Here is a 15,484-nt window from a genome sequence, read left to right on the forward strand (position 1 = left end):
TATTACAACATTGAATCACCCAAGATTGCATTTAGCAAAAACAACTAATAAACAATCGTCGGAACATCGGAACTTCTGTAATGGTACTTTCTTACAGTATTTTTTTAAGGTGTGTACTTGTAAACTTTCGATTTAGACCAAATGTGTTATGTCAACAATACACTCAGTAAAGTTCTAGATCCATATACCAATTAAATGTGTGGTACCACTGCAAACAATGCAAACCAATACTAGATAAAATGGGAGGTTTTGGGTCCATGGAAAAGAATATTTGGATATCATTTTACTGTGGAAGCAGTCCCGAAGCAAAAAAACGAACTTCCAATAATTCAAAAAAATTTCCCGCAGTTTCCCGTAGTGAAGTTTATGTTGCACAATAATTGATTTATCGACTTTCGTATTTTTTTCTGATAATGAAGTTACATTATGTTTTCAATATAATATGCAGAACATCTGCGCTTTCCATTTGGCATTATAGTTTTTGGCATGATTTCGCTCCACTACAGGTGACAAGCCCGCTATCCGGCCGGCGCCGATAGCAGCCAAGCAAGTGCGCTGCTAGGCGGACCACGGGCGCGCACGAGCTGCATATAGAAATATCATTTACTCGAAAACGGTAAGGCCTATCACTAAAATTCTTCCACCAAAAACTTTTGGTGACTATCAGCTACAATTCGTACGACATAGACATTCCTCAAATAATAAAAAAGTTTCTCGCAGAGTGAAGTTTACGCTTCTCAATAATCGATTTATCGACTTTGATGGCAATTATGAGCATGTTGTTATATCATGTTTTCGGTGTAATAGGCATAGTTAGAAGCGCTTACTATTTGGCATTATAGAACTGAAACAATTATAACAATATCTCATGCGGGAGCCGAGATATTCCGGGGTAAATCTCTAAAAACATAAATTTTTATGAAGACACTTTTGAGTGGTTTTTTGACTATAAAAAATGTCATGACCACCGGAAAATGTCGTAAAACGCCATTTCGGATGCAGAATTACAATATCTACATACTCTACTAGGTCTGATCTTGTTATACCTCGCAAAAAATTTTTGTCACATTTTTGGCCCGATTTCGCTCCACTAATAGGGCAAAATGGAACTCCATCGGTTAAAATTTTGATCATTCTCGTTCAGTGGATTTCGTGCTAGCTCCCCTACTATTAAGACATTGCAACCTTTTTCAAAATGTACGGAGTGTTTCAGGTCTGTTCCGATACATTTGACATGTGTGGTAGTGGTCATGTAACGTAAACGATGACAACATGTCTACTTCACTGTAAACGTACGCAGTGTAGACAATCTAAACTTCTAAAGCTTGAGCGAAACTGAAGAATCGCTAAAGAATTGGAATAATTTGAAAAGTCTAAACAAACGAACTAAAATCCAAAGAATATGAACGACCGTATAGATCGGAAGGATCAGAAGAAATCCGAATAAGCTGAAAAATCCGATTCATTCGAATCGTTTGAAGAATCTGAAAAAAAGGTTTGAAAACTAGAAGAACCTCAAAAGAAAAATACGAATCTAGGGAATTTTGAAGAAGTGGGAAGAATCTACAGGATTTTAAGAATGTGATGAATTTGAAAAATTTATAGAATCGGACGAATTCGAAAAAACGGAATATGCAAAGAACCTAAGGAGACGAAACGGAGGAATCCACAAAGTCTAAAATTTTAAGAAGTGTGTAAAAAATTAGGCAAATGAAGAATTCAAACATATCAATGAACCAATAAGAAGAATTGATAGATTTCGAAGGAATGATAAACTTAAAAGAATTTCAAGAATTGGAATAATCTAAAGAATGATGAATTGATGAATTTGAAGAAACTGGAGAATCCAAAGAATCTGAAAAGTATATCAATAATTCGAAGAAATAAGAGAAAGTGAATAATCTGGCTACTATGGCCAAAGACAAACCTCTTCAGGTAGGGTTATAGTGTGTATTGCAGAATGGGGACGAGCAGTGTCTTGTCGGAAAAATAGATTTATTAGCTTCTGAATAAATACAAGAATGTAAAGTTTTACCACCTCGTCACCATACCGCTGGAGACTGGGCGTGCAGAATGCCTCAAATGAATACCAAATGAAACCTAATTTTTCTTTCTCACCCTGACACGACCATTTTCCCTTCCCAAACAGAAGTTAGATCAATCATTAAACACCAATGCGTAACACTCTCAGGTCCCAGTTCATTTACAACCAACTCCACGAGGGATAAGTGGTAAGTCAATAGATATAATGCCACCGATAGGATTGCACGCTAAAACTTCTGATTTGACGGTAAACTGTTGGTCTGCAGTTAGTCTGGTACTGAAGACTCAGTCTTACTATACCATTCAGTCGTAGTCCCATTTGTACGTCCAATTCTGTTTCTATAGGACGTTGTTGGATCTCCCTACTATTATAATTTCTCAGAATTAATTTACGCAAGCAAACAATTTCACTGTAGGCAGTAATACTCACGCTATCGTGCCACTTGGTCTACTTGGATTAAATATTAGTCAGTTACCAAAACGCCTGGGGCAAGTTTTGGTCAAAAACGTTTTCTCTGTATTACAATTTCCATATCACTTATGTTAGTATATATCTAGGTCTCCCGATTTTCGCAATGTATATGTTACCTACTTATATTTGTAAGTGTCATCAACTCTGATAAGTGATAAGTATTCCAAAATATATCATGAGTCAGTAATCGAAATTATCTAAGTTAGGTAAATACTGTTATCATAGTTTCGACTACCTACCATTCGTGCAGGTTGAATCACAACGTGACCTTTTTCAAATTATTAAACACTTCTACGTTCACCAATTATTGCAAAATGAAAGTGACTAGTGAAATTGCTATTATTCTAGTATTAACATTATTGTGTCTGTCGTGCGGTTCATCTACTAAAGTTCAAGAACGAATATGTAAACATGAATTGACAATATTACATGGGTGTAACTTTACCTATGTTTTAGTGTCCTTTTACACTTGCAAATACGACATCGACTGCGTTGAAAATGCCTTTTGTTACTGGAGGGCTCCAGAGGGAGGAAAATGCCGTTGTAAAGAAAATTTTGTGCTGGTGCAAAATAAGACGAGCTTCGAGTGTTTGGCGGGTAGCTAGCAAACTGATCAGACAGTCCTAGTTCCTTAGTACTTAATTAACCCTTTCTACAGTTGCTACTGGAATTGATTCGCCTTGTATAGAAAACATTCAATGCGAAATGTCACTTGGTAATTTAGCCGAATGCAACGCGAGTAGTAATAAATGCCAATGCATTGACGTAGCTCATTTGGGAAGAGACGATAAATGCCACAGAACGATCGGTACCATAGTCACCTTCTGCCAGATAGATTTTTGACTATAATTTTAGCATTGGGGGGAATATGCGAAACCAATGACAATTGTCTTTTGGGAGACGAGTCCTATGGATTTTGTTACGTTGGCAAGTGCATCTGTAATGTTAAATATCACATTTCTTCAGATGGGAAACGTTGTATACCTTCGTCGTTTCTTCAGCAGTCGTGCGAATCGGCAGAATCGTGCGCAGTGACCGCATTTTCTGATTGCTATGGTGGAATTTGCAAGTGTATTGAAGGGTACATTGAAGCGGAAGATTTTGAAAGCTGCTTAAAAGGTTGGTATCCCTCCTACCAGTTGTTATCTACATATATGTTCTAGCTGCAAGTGCTGTGGGAGATAACTGCACGCAAACAATTCAATGCAGCGAGTATATTAAGGGTTCTTTCTGTGACAATAATAAATGTACTTGTAAAACTGGTTACCATGGCTATGGTAACGAATGCACAGTTGATGCTAAATTGGGAGAAGCTTGTAAAGAAGATAAGGAGTGCATTCTAACCGCGAATCTTGAAAATTCAGTACGATGTACTCTTGGAGTTTGCACATGCGTTGTGGGTCTTTCAAGTCAAGAGCCTTACGGTTGTGTTATAAATTCTGCTGTACTGAAACAATATTACCCTTCGCTGATCATGGGGTTGATACTCGCATTGTTTTTAATTAACCCTCATTAAAAATTTAATGGTGATAGTTTTTTTCAATTGTTCATTTACTTACATAAATTCTTGTCGTTACAGCGATCACAGCAATAACAAAGACGAAAATATAATCAATCAGTCCTTGATATCTTGGTATGGACACTGGACATGCAGGTGTCTGTCTCATTTTGGGAAAGCACACCAACTGTGCACTTGTTTCAGTAAGATGCAAATCACACTAAACTTTTAAATTTACATTGTATAGTATGGATAGGGTACCGTAGGTACCAATGACGGTCATGTTAATAGCGCCTAGTTTGAACCTTTTATGCTATCCGTTGATATGTTGTGAGTGTGGTCGTTAGATGTAGAAAATTGAAAGTGTCACTTTAGAATCACACGCTTGAATAATATGTAGGGGGTAGATTGTGTTAAGTTTGTACTGGTTTTTACCACACCGAAATTGCCCGCAAGGCCGCAACCGCAAAGGAATGTGTTTTGAACCTTTTGCAGTGTTTGTGCGTTTTTTTCTTCTCATCGGAGTCGTAAAATATGGCGTTCGTTTGGTCTACTAAGGTTCAAGCTTTCACGCTAACAGGCGATCGAAAATGAATAGCTGTGGAGTCGCCTTTGGAATTACAAGTTTAGTACGATTTCCCATGTAAACAAAAATTCCAGAGGTGACTCGACAGCAACTCATTTTTGATCGCATAGTAGGTATATATATTGTATACAGTCGAAAGGTGTGAATAGAAGTCCTGCCAAAGGATAACAAAAAAAATACTTTCGCCCCAAGGCGAGTAACTTTAGCGCAGTCTTAGGAAAGTTACATTTTGATTGTCCTTTATTTATTTTTTATTTGCGAAAATCTAATGCGAGGCAATGACAAAAAAATTGGAAAGTGGAAAATACAGTCCAGGAAATGGAGAGTTTTACATTGCATTAAATCGGGGAATGTATGAAATTTGGCATGTTAGTTCAGTCCTGAACAACATATTAAGATGGAGCAGCGATATACAGGGTACGGCAATGGAATGTGACACATTTTAACGCCCCACTGTCTAACATATGAATGGGTGGGGGAGTATGACTGATGTGTTTGTCATTATGTGTGCAGTTTAGTAGCTAATGGCGAATTGGCCGTAAATCAACGCGTCTTCGCCGTGATGGCTGTGAAACGAAGAAACGAAGTCTGTTATTACGGTCCAAAGACGATTTCGGGCTAAGTTTAGTATCCCAAGACGTGGCGGCATTCCATCGCGGAACATTATTTTGCAATGGTTTAAGAAGTGGAATGCGCATGGAACGAGATAGGTTTCCTGGTTCTTCCCGTAACGACCAGAAAAATTTGACATGAAAACTCGATTCGGGTCGCACAATGGGTTCGAATAAACACACAGCGAACAGCTGACCTCGAGGCGCAGTTATGAACCACGTCCGAGAAAATGAAAAATGTATAGTTTAATGGTGGACATTTAAATCAAAAATTTTTAAAAAATAATAAACTGTTAAAAACTGCATTCAATTAGTATTATTTTTCAGATTTTTACTTTTTTTTTACACCAAAACTTCTAATCACTAAAACGTCATATTCCACTGCCGGACTCTGTATTTAAATCACCTGATGTTTTTCTATATTGAAATTAATTTATTTATATTTTTACATAATTTAATAGCATTACTATGTACCGATTTTTGTTGATTTTTGAAATAAAAAAGTTATAAGCAACTACACGCAAGATAAAACGGATATATAAAAAAACAAACAAAAAGTTTAAGTTAGCCCTGGAGTGAGTTTAGACCGTGCATTCTGATGCAAAATTTGATTATTTAGTAAATATAAATAAACGTCTAAACAAATATAGAAAACGGGCTCCTGGGTATGGCTATAATGTATGTGTAAACCAAATTTTGCACCTGGTGTTGGTTTTGCTCTTATTTCAAGTGTATAGGTATATGTATGTATATGAAATTTCATTTAATTGCTTCCATAAATAAGAAAATTTGCACTGCACATCATGTACACAACCAAATTTGGAAACTGGCGCTACATTTACTTTTATTCCAAGTGCCAATGTATCAAATTTTATTTAAATGCTTTCATAAATAAGAAAATTGGTACTGCGAATGCACAAAACCAAATTTGAAAACTGGCATTTTCTCTTATTCCAAGTGGCTATGTATCACATATTTCACATTTCATTTAAATCCCTCCATAAATAAGCAAGTTGGCATTGCGCAGCGCATGCACAAAACCAAATTTTGAAATTGGTGTTACATTTGCTTTTATTCCAAATGGCTAAGTACCAAATTTCATTTAAGTGCTTTCATAAATAAAAAACTTTGCAATTCGGTTTATAAATGGTCGAGATGCGAAAAGCGCACTGAGAATGTTGATCAATTAGGCTCAACTTTGGATATTGAATTTCATGCAATTCGGTTCATAAATCACGGAGATGTCAAAAGAGCTTTCTTTATTTTTTGGCTACATTGCGAATTCCCGAACTCCGACCTACAAATTTGATAAAAAATCCATCTACTAAATTTCATCGTAATCGGTCCATTGGTTATCGAGATATCGTGCTAACGGAAGGACGGACAAACGGACAGACGAATAGACACCGCAAAATTATAAACTCGCTAGGCCTAGGGGCTCGTTAATAAGTAGACCTAGCTATGTGAGACATCAAGGGGCAAGGAAAATTATTTATTTGTTTTATACTTGGGATTTGCATGTAAGCGCAGTTTTAAATCTAACTTTCATGAGTGACGAAGCGTGGGCCCATTTATCAACATATGTCAATAGTCAAAACCTGAAACCATCGCATGTGGCTAACTGAAAACCCCCATAATTTTGAAGAAACCAGCTTGCAGCAGGAGACGTATCATAGGTCCATTTGTTTTCAACTACACCGTTACTGCAGAAAAGTACCGTACTGAAATACCTACTGTACTGGATACGTTCATGAATCAACTTCATGATCACGAACTGAGACAAGGATATTTTCAGCAAGACGGTGCAGTAGCGCATACAGCAAATGTCACTCTTCAGTACCTACCTACATCAATTTTACGATAATCGTTTAATCAGTAGCGGTTTATGGCCTCCCCTTTTGGCCAGATTCATTAGATCACTAAACTTTTTTTTTCTGTTTCCCACATTAAAGAATAACATTATTTTTCGAACTCGCTTGCACACTCTTGAAGAACTTAAAAATGCGATCGCAGAAGAAGTGATGAACATCACACCGGCAATGTTAGAACGTGTATTTAAAAACATGACCCGGCGAGTGCAACTGAAAATGGCAGTGGACATTTTGAACAATCATTGTGATGAAGTGCTTAATTGTAAACTTGTGCTGTAAATTAATTAATTGTGATTATTTTTAGTTGCCCATTAAATTGCTCTACCACTGCTTTTCAATAAATGACATTTGGCGTGTTACCAATTTTTTTGTTTCCACGGATTTTCTGAGCGTGGCACAGTATCTGTCGTTTCAAAATTCCACCGAGATAAGCGAGATAGCGGCGGCTCTCCACTGCACTACGTCGCGTAATCGCCTGCCGACGATCAATCGCTCTAGTGATCGCTTGCTCGGCAGCCTTGAACAAATCAAACAATTTGCTCACGCCGCGCCGCCGCTTCAAAATTCGCTTCGCTGAACATCGCCGACGTAGGACACGACATGTGCGTCGCACAAAGACAATGCCATCAATGCCCAAAAATTGAGTACTATTTTGTGCCGGGTTTTTAGCGAAATCCACCAAAATGCGAATTGCGAGTGAAGGGGACGTCGGAACTGTGTACCGACAAAGACTAACCTGCGTAGCTCAGATGAGTTTACGTTAGTAGCTCTAGCTCTGGCTACAAGGGTCCTGGGTTCGAATCCCAGGTAAGGCATGGCTGTTTGTGATTGTATAGTGGGTTGAGTAGGGAGAATAGCTAATTAGCTAACACTCCGCCCACTATAAAATAAAGGCAATAAAAAAAAAAAGAGAATCTGGTAGCCCCCGATAAGATCTTACTGATGGCGGAATCAAAACTTCAAACGCGAATTGCGGCTGCACGGGAAGTGGGAAGCGGGTACCGACAAAGTGAATGCGGTAGCCTTCGATAAGATCTTATTGATGGTGAAGTCAATACTGGCTAATAAAACACTGATCTGCCACACAACTTTCCCAATAAACCTAAAATATATAAACAACAGTCGTGTACATATATGTGAATTTATTAATAACAATAGATGTCAATAGACTTTTTGTCCCTCTCTCCCTCGGGGAATTGGTACTAAATTTGCTTGATGTGATTTGAGTTATTGCGCCGTTATATACTTTGTGACAATTGATCTACGTAAAATTAGATCAGTGGAAATTTTCAATAACTGTTATACGTACAACGTACGAAAGGAAGGATTTACCTACTTACTTTGTTTTATAAGAAAGTATCTTGTACTGCGGTGAACGATTGGCGTTTAGTTCTACTTAGGTACAGATTCCTTGCGGTATTCCGATTCCGTTAGAAATGTGTGACTAATTTAATTGTTTTATTCGCAACATCTATAGTTATCAAATTAAACAAAATATGGGGATATCGCATACAAAATTTACGCCAAATGTTCGGCTAAACACAAAAACTGCAATTATAACCGGTGCAAATACGGGACTAGGAAAAGCCGTAGCAAGAGATTTTTATAAACGTGGTAATGTACAAACGAGTTGAGGTGCCACAAAAACTGAATTAATGTAACTTTTCAAAGGTGCAAGAGTGATAATGGCGTGTCGAAACATGGAGAAAGGAAATCAAGCCGCTAAAGACATAAAAATATCATGTACTGACGAAAAACTGGTAGGAGAACTTGTGCTAGCTGATCTTGATCTGAGCAGCCTGAAATCGATAAGAGACTGTGCTTGTAAATTGCTAAATGATGAAAAACGAATAAATATTTTAGTCAATAATGCTGGAGTGATGATGTGCCCCAAGTCCCAAACTAGTGATGGGTTCGAAACACAGTTGGGAACTAATCACTTAGGTCACTTCTTATTTACACTATTGCTTTTGCCAAGGATTATCAGCAGCGCGCCATCACGAATTATCAACGTTTCTTCAAAAGGTCATACGTGTAAGTAGATAAGTAAATTTATTATTTTCGAATTACTTATTAATTTCACGTTTATATCGCACTCGCACACCAAGTAAGCACCAAATACGATTTTGTATGCAATGTAATTTCCCTTTTTGAAAATAACGCATCAATCTATGTAGTGTGCGCGGTTCACATTCCGACCACCAAAACGCGCAACTTGCGTGACTATTATGAACAGCAACGGTTTCTATAGTCTTCATGATGAAGAGCACTCGATAGGATTTTTTTAAAGGCGCCATGTGAGGCCATAGCAACTTTGGGATAAATTTTTCTTAAACTTACCATAATTTGATCTCGCATGACACGGTCTGTCACCACAAGTCATTGTGACCCACCTTCAATTATTTGTAGGTCATGTGCACGGTGCACCTGGTATTCTACTAATTTGATCTATTCAATAATAAATGATGAAAATACGAAAATAAATAACGAAAATAACTACAATAAATGTTCAAAGTGAAGTGTCCTCCTTGACATTCTAACCAATTACTTAACCGATTTCGAAATTAAATTGGACGGCGCGGCGGGCGGTATTTTTAAAAATGTGACAGCTGTCAATTTCATCTACTACTCATTTGAACTACTCAATAGAAATTACATTGGATGCAAACTCCTATTAAATATTAAATTTAAAAAAATCAATAATTTGCATCACAATGATTTCGTAAATATTTGTAGTTGAAGAAGTCCAACTTTTTAATAGTACCATGAAATTGAATAATGCGATATCGACAATCTTGGTAATAAAAATGTAATATATTATAAATGAATATGGCATTAGCTATGGTCAAATGAACAACATTGTTCAATGAACTTCTGTGGAAGTACAAAAACTCCAAAAATGTTTGAAGATACAGGCGGTGTCAGTGATGCGAATAATATTAACCCTAACTGTATGTATAGTGTACATCGATAGCACAAAAAAGATTGAATGTTAAACAAAACATTATCAAAGTCCTCGTGTGAGATCGAAGGGACTTCAACGCATTTTTGTGTGGCAGATCAATGTTTTATTAGCCAGTGTTGACCCACCATCAATAAGATCTTGTCGAAGGCTACCACATTCACTTTGTCGGTACCCGCTTCCCACTTCCCGCGTGCAGCTGCAGTTCGCGTTTGAAGTTTTGACTTTTGACTCCACCATCAGTAAGATCTCGACGGGGACTACCATATTCCCCACTTTCCGACGTCCCGTTCACCCGCAACTAGCGCTTGATGTTTTGACTTCACCATCAGGAAGGTATTATCGGGGGTTACCGTTCACTCGCAATTCGCATTTTGGTGGATTTCGCTAAAAACCCGGCACAAAATAGTACTCAATTTTTCATAGCTCGAGCTTCTATTGGCTACACGAGAAAGAGACCCCCGATTCGAGAAACTTTTGGGCGCCCAAAGTCGACTACTCCTCGAAGCGCGCCGTGCAAAGGGCGGCTCATTTTGCCCGTACGCAAAAAACAAAATTCCGCAGAAGTTGTGCGCGTTGACAAGTACTTTCCAACGACACCTATTTCAAAACAATCGGAACAACTGTAGAAGAAAATAGAAAAAAAAATAACACGCTCGGGGATGGCGCCCAGATGTCGCCGAACCCACATCTTGTAGCCCCGTCAAAAAGTAGTTAACTACACGGCCCCAATAGGTACATGTACACTCTTGGTGATTTTTCAAGCATTCTCCTACGGGCTCGCATTTACTGCAAACCAGTCAGCCAAAGTGAAATTAAAAACTACCTTTTTACAAATAAATTAGCAAAAATGCGCTAAAATTAGAGTGATCATTTCCCCTGGTGGTGTTGTAAAGGTAGTTTGCTTGGTGTACAAGTAGACTTTTTCAAATATATTTTTGTTTATAAGCAATTTATGAAGTTGAGTACTATAAACGAGTAGGAGGGATCCTATAATAATATGTGTTGATTTATTGAGGAGCGAAAAGCACTACGTACGTCCCTGACGTATTCAATGCGGCGTGAATGAGTTGGTGCAAGCCAGGTGAGTTCTCTATTCGCGTAGTAGATGTTGACTTAGCGGTTTTGATTATGCGACTTTATATTTCGAAAAGGAGTAGAAAAGTACCAACTCGACTGGTAACCGAGCGAAGGTTAGACGATGAGAAGTTGTGTAGGAGTTTTTTTATTGGTTGAATTTTTGCGGAACAACGAAAACGAGGAAGAGTGGTTAGAGCGCTTGTGTTGGCGGATGAATCAAGTTGTTTGTGCAAGAGCGCGCGTGGTAAAAAGAAAAGTAATGTTTTAGAATAGCGTTTTGCGTTCTAAAGAACGCACGTCAGAAAAATAAAGTTTGAAAAATCGGTGTTTGCGCTTGGACCAAGGTTATCCAAAAGCGCGCGTCAGAAAAATAGTTTTAAAACTGCAGGTTGAGGCAATGTTTTAGACAAAAACTTCCAACATATATCAAACATCAAACAAATGTCCGAAATAAATAAGAAATTCCTAATAACTCAAGACACCCAAACCCAGCACCGGGCTAGGTGGATGTTAGATTGTCGCCATGCGAGAGAAACCTTCAGAGGTAGAGGACAATCTGTAGCTTGGCGCGTTTTTGTACAAGGCTATCAAGGAAGAACTTTAGGTTACTGGTGGGCATACTTTCTGGGCACTGTAAACTAAACAAGCACATGCACTGCATAGGTTTGGTGGAATCACCATCTTGTAAAGGATGTTACACAGACGACGAGACGGCACACCACATACTTTGTGAATGTCCCGCTCTAGTCGAACTGAGACGATCCATGTTAGGGGAATCCTGGCCGGACATGGCTGCGATTAGAGCCGCATAAGGTACATATCTCACGTGTGGGATGGCTTGAGTGACGTTGAGGGGTCGGACGACCTAGTCAGGGAGGTAGTACAAAGGGCCCGAATTTGAGGCCTAGGTACGCGTGGACTCTGTCCACCCTCCTATCGTAATCCAGAAATCCATCTATAAATAAAAAATTCGAATTATACGCACATGGAATGTTTACCTTTTTGATTATAAAATTCATACCTATATATTCAAACGTGTTTACTATGCTTATTGTTAATGCTATTATTGATACCTAGTATAATTGAAGTGGAAGATACATAAAATTAAATTTAAAAACATTGTTTCAGTTGGCCGAATAGATTTTGATGACCTGAATTTTGAGCGTTCTAAATATAGCGCGTTTGGTGCATATTCCCAAAGTAAGTTAGCAAACATCTTGTTTGCCAAAGAGCTTGCTAGACAATTAGAAGGTAATATCTGTAATTTGATTAAAGACAGCTACATTGGAATTAATTGCAGAGAACGGCATTGATGGCGTGTCCACCTACAGTGTGCATCCTGGTGTTGTTTCCACAGAACTCGGACGGCACTTAAACAAAACATATTTTACAGGCTTATCAAAGGCAATACGACTGTTAATGGGTAGATTCTTTAAAACCGCCGAAGAGGGTGCGCAAACTATCGTCTACTGCGCACTCAGTGTTGAAGCTGGTAAAGAAACGGGTTTATATTATTATAATTGTGAAACGGTGAAACCTGCTGGTGCAGCGGAGAATATGGAGGACGCAAAGAAACTCTGGGAAGAAAGCATAAAGCTCGTAAAACTTGAAAATTACAATCCATTTACTTCATGTTGAGTGTTCCAAATAAAGTGTTTAAGGATGTCAAAGATCAGTGTAGTATGATCTTGATCTTAATTGCTTCGTTGAAACCGTCCATAAGAGTTTCGGAAATATTCGGTATTGTGAGAACATTGGTTGAAAATAGGAACTTTTTGAAAAATTCCATTTTTAGCGCATTTCCACAAAAATAAAAAAAAATGCGCTATTGTGGCCACTTTGTCCGTCCGTCCGTCCGTCCGTCCGGCCGCTAACTTTGCGACGCTACTAGTTTTTTATCTTAAGAGCTATTGTTCTACTTTTTTCGCTATTTGGTTCGTTATGGTGTCGAGTCTTGTACCAAGGAAGGAATTTTTCCTGTACCGCTTACAAAAAAAGTTATTGTAAAAAAAACAAAAAACCGTTTTTTTACATGTTCTATAATTTTACACTTTTGCCGTTTATTAACGATCCTAGAGATCGTTTATAATTTTGCATTGCTATCTGTCGCCTGCCGGTTGGTCTCTCCGTCTGTTCCTTTGTTTGTCTGTCCATCTATCTGTCCGTGTGAACGATAACTTTGTTTAGAAATGTTCGATCGCTTTTACATCTCCGTTAGTTATGAACTGAATTGCATGAAATTCAATATGGGCATAGATTTAGCCATATAATACGCAATGCCAAAAGTTGGATCGAATCGATTCAAAATTCACAGTGCCCTTTTCGCATCTCGACCATTTATAAACCGAATTGCAAACTTTTTTACTTATAAAAGTATTTTAATGAAATTTGATACATAGGCACTTGGAATAAAGGAAAATCAAACGCCAATTTCAAAATTTGGTTTTGCGCATGCGCAGTGCCAACTTTTTTATTTATGGAAGAATTTAAACGAAATTTGATACATAGGCACTTGGGATAAAGGAAAATCAAACGCCAATTTCAAAATTTGGTTTTGCGCATGCGCAGTGCCAACTTTTTTATTTATGGAAGAATTTAAACGAAATTTGATACATAGGCACTTGGGATAAAGGAAAATCAAACGCCAATTTCAAAATTTGGTTTTGCGCATGCGCAGTGCCAACTTTTTTATTTATGGAAGAATTTAAACGAAATTTGATACATAGGCACTTGGGATAAAGGAAAATCAAACGCCAATTTCAAAATTTGGTTTTGCGCATGCGCAGTGCCAACTTTTTTATTTATGGAAGAATTTAAACGAAATTTGATACATAGGCACTTGGGATAAAGGAAAATCAAACGCCAATTTCAAAATTTGGTTTTGCGCATGCGCAGTGCCAACTTTTTTATTTATGGAAGAATTTAAACGAAATTTGATACATAGGCACTTGGGATAAAGGAAAATCAAACGCCAATTTCAAAATTTGGTTTTGCGCATGCGCAGTGCCAACTTTTTTATTTATGGAAGAATTTAAATGAAATGTGATACATAGGCACTTGGAATAAAGGAAAATCTAGCGCCAGTTTCAAAATTTTATTTTGCGCATGCGCCGTGCCAACTTTTTTATCTATGGAACTATTTAAGTGAAATTTGATACTTAGGCGCTTGGAACAAAGGAAAATCTTAGTTTATTAGTTAGTTATAGTAAATTAGTTTTAAAATTTAGGTTTGCGCATTCGCAGTTCCAACTTTCTTATTTAGAAAAGCATTGAAATGAAATTCTTCTCATAAACTGAAATTGAAGTAGCACGTCAACAATGGATTGCCCATGTGCAACGCTATCTTTCATATTTGTGGCCGGATTTTTACGGTTTTAACAGAAGTTGCATCTTACAAATGGGAAATGAATGCAAGTGGAAATGCGCTTTATGTAAATCGTTTACGATTACTTTTTAACTTGTTTTTCTTTTTTGCGCCGTTTGGATATCGGTATCAACAGACGAATTTAGAGGGTTAATTAGTAGGCCAAACACTACAGAAAAACATCATTAGATGCTTTTTACCTTTAAAAGCTTGACGGGGTGGATTTCTAAATCACTTTTGCGCGCGCGCGGGAAGCGGGAACTATACTATAGCTAAATTACCCCAAATGATATCTTTGTTTATAAATTACAAGACTAATCATTAATTGTTTACTATTTCCAAATATGCGAGAGGGGTTATACAAGTGAGATATTTCACCATTTTTGAAGTCTCTAATTTGTAAGTCGGGTTCGACCAAATTGTATCCATAGGTAAGTTTCCCTGGATCGGTGAATGCATTCGGGTTCGAATGCCTAAGTTAAGTAGGTCTACTTCGTGACAAAATGGTGACCCCGACTGGCGGACGACCAATTCCATCACGACGCAGTACATATGATTTTACCTGAAAACTATAAAACGTTAGCTACAAAAAAAAGGCAGCCAGTGAGGCGACTGAAACCTCATCAATTGCATCGATCAATCTATTCCACGGCTATTATTTTGTCTACATGTATCAGCTCACCGGGTAATTGTCACATGTACCTAATACCACTAGTGCTTGAATTATTTCCGGAAATTTGTTCGAGCTCACGAATATTTTGAAAATTAACCCGAGCCGAAGTGTGGTATTCGGTAAGAAAATTTCACACCGTATTGAACCTCAACGACTTATTTCAAGATTTGTTCTCTTTTTGAAAGTAGATCAAGATAGCCTTTGGATGGCATTTTATAGATTTGAATTGAAATTGCCGTTGACAGTAAGTTTATTGTGAGCGTGAATAGATTCGGTCAAGAAAATAAGGAAGCTATTCGTAGCGAAATTCAGCACCTAACGCTC

The 15,484-nt window shown here is 37.8% G+C and overlaps 2 protein-coding genes across 2 annotated transcripts; both read left to right on the plus strand.

Annotated features, from left to right (window-relative positions):
• Nucleotides 1–2,783: 2,783 nt before the first annotated feature.
• On the plus strand, nt 2,784–4,124 carry LOC116167147 (fibrillin-2-like). Its single transcript, XM_031482388.1, has 5 exons — nt 2,784–2,920; nt 2,972–3,112; nt 3,174–3,323; nt 3,371–3,634; nt 3,679–4,124. The coding sequence occupies exons 1-5, from the start codon at nt 2,830–2,832 to the stop codon at nt 4,029–4,031; spliced, it is 999 nt and encodes a 332-aa protein (XP_031338248.1). The 5' UTR covers nt 2,784–2,829; the 3' UTR covers nt 4,032–4,124.
• A 4,418-nt stretch (nt 4,125–8,542) lies between these two features.
• On the plus strand, nt 8,543–12,761 carry LOC116166391 (retinol dehydrogenase 13-like). The gene is made up of 4 exons (XM_031481347.1): nt 8,543–8,695; nt 8,753–9,115; nt 12,252–12,374; nt 12,424–12,761. The coding sequence occupies exons 1-4, from the start codon at nt 8,578–8,580 to the stop codon at nt 12,759–12,761; spliced, it is 942 nt and encodes a 313-aa protein (XP_031337207.1). The 5' UTR covers nt 8,543–8,577.
• The last annotated feature ends 2,723 nt before the right edge of the window (nt 12,762–15,484 follow it).

The sequence above is a fragment of the Photinus pyralis genome, unplaced genomic scaffold (genome assembly GCF_008802855.1).
Source record: "Photinus pyralis isolate 1611_PpyrPB1 unplaced genomic scaffold, Ppyr1.3 Ppyr1.4_LG3b, whole genome shotgun sequence".
In the NCBI taxonomy this organism is placed as follows: domain Eukaryota; kingdom Metazoa; phylum Arthropoda; class Insecta; order Coleoptera; family Lampyridae; genus Photinus; species Photinus pyralis.

What these genes read in the sequence shown, in the direction of transcription:
- LOC116167147 (XM_031482388.1), top strand. Translation starts at nt 2,830, where the DNA reads ATGAAAGTGACTAGTGAAATTGCTATTATTCTAGTATTAACATTATTG. An exon ending in TAAAGTTCAAGAACGAATAT is followed by an intron (nt 2,921 to 2,971) that starts GTAAACATGAAT and finishes CCTATGTTTTAG; the next exon opens with TGTCCTTTTACACTTGCAAA. An exon ending in GAGCTTCGAGTGTTTGGCGG is followed by an intron (nt 3,113 to 3,173) that starts GTAGCTAGCAAA and finishes CCCTTTCTACAG; the next exon opens with TTGCTACTGGAATTGATTCG.
- LOC116166391 (XM_031481347.1), top strand. Translation starts at nt 8,578, where the DNA reads ATGGGGATATCGCATACAAAATTTACGCCAAATGTTCGGCTAAACACA. An exon ending in AAGAGATTTTTATAAACGTG is followed by an intron (nt 8,696 to 8,752) that starts GTAATGTACAAA and finishes AACTTTTCAAAG; the next exon opens with GTGCAAGAGTGATAATGGCG. An exon ending in GCTTGCTAGACAATTAGAAG is followed by an intron (nt 12,375 to 12,423) that starts GTAATATCTGTA and finishes AATTAATTGCAG; the next exon opens with AGAACGGCATTGATGGCGTG.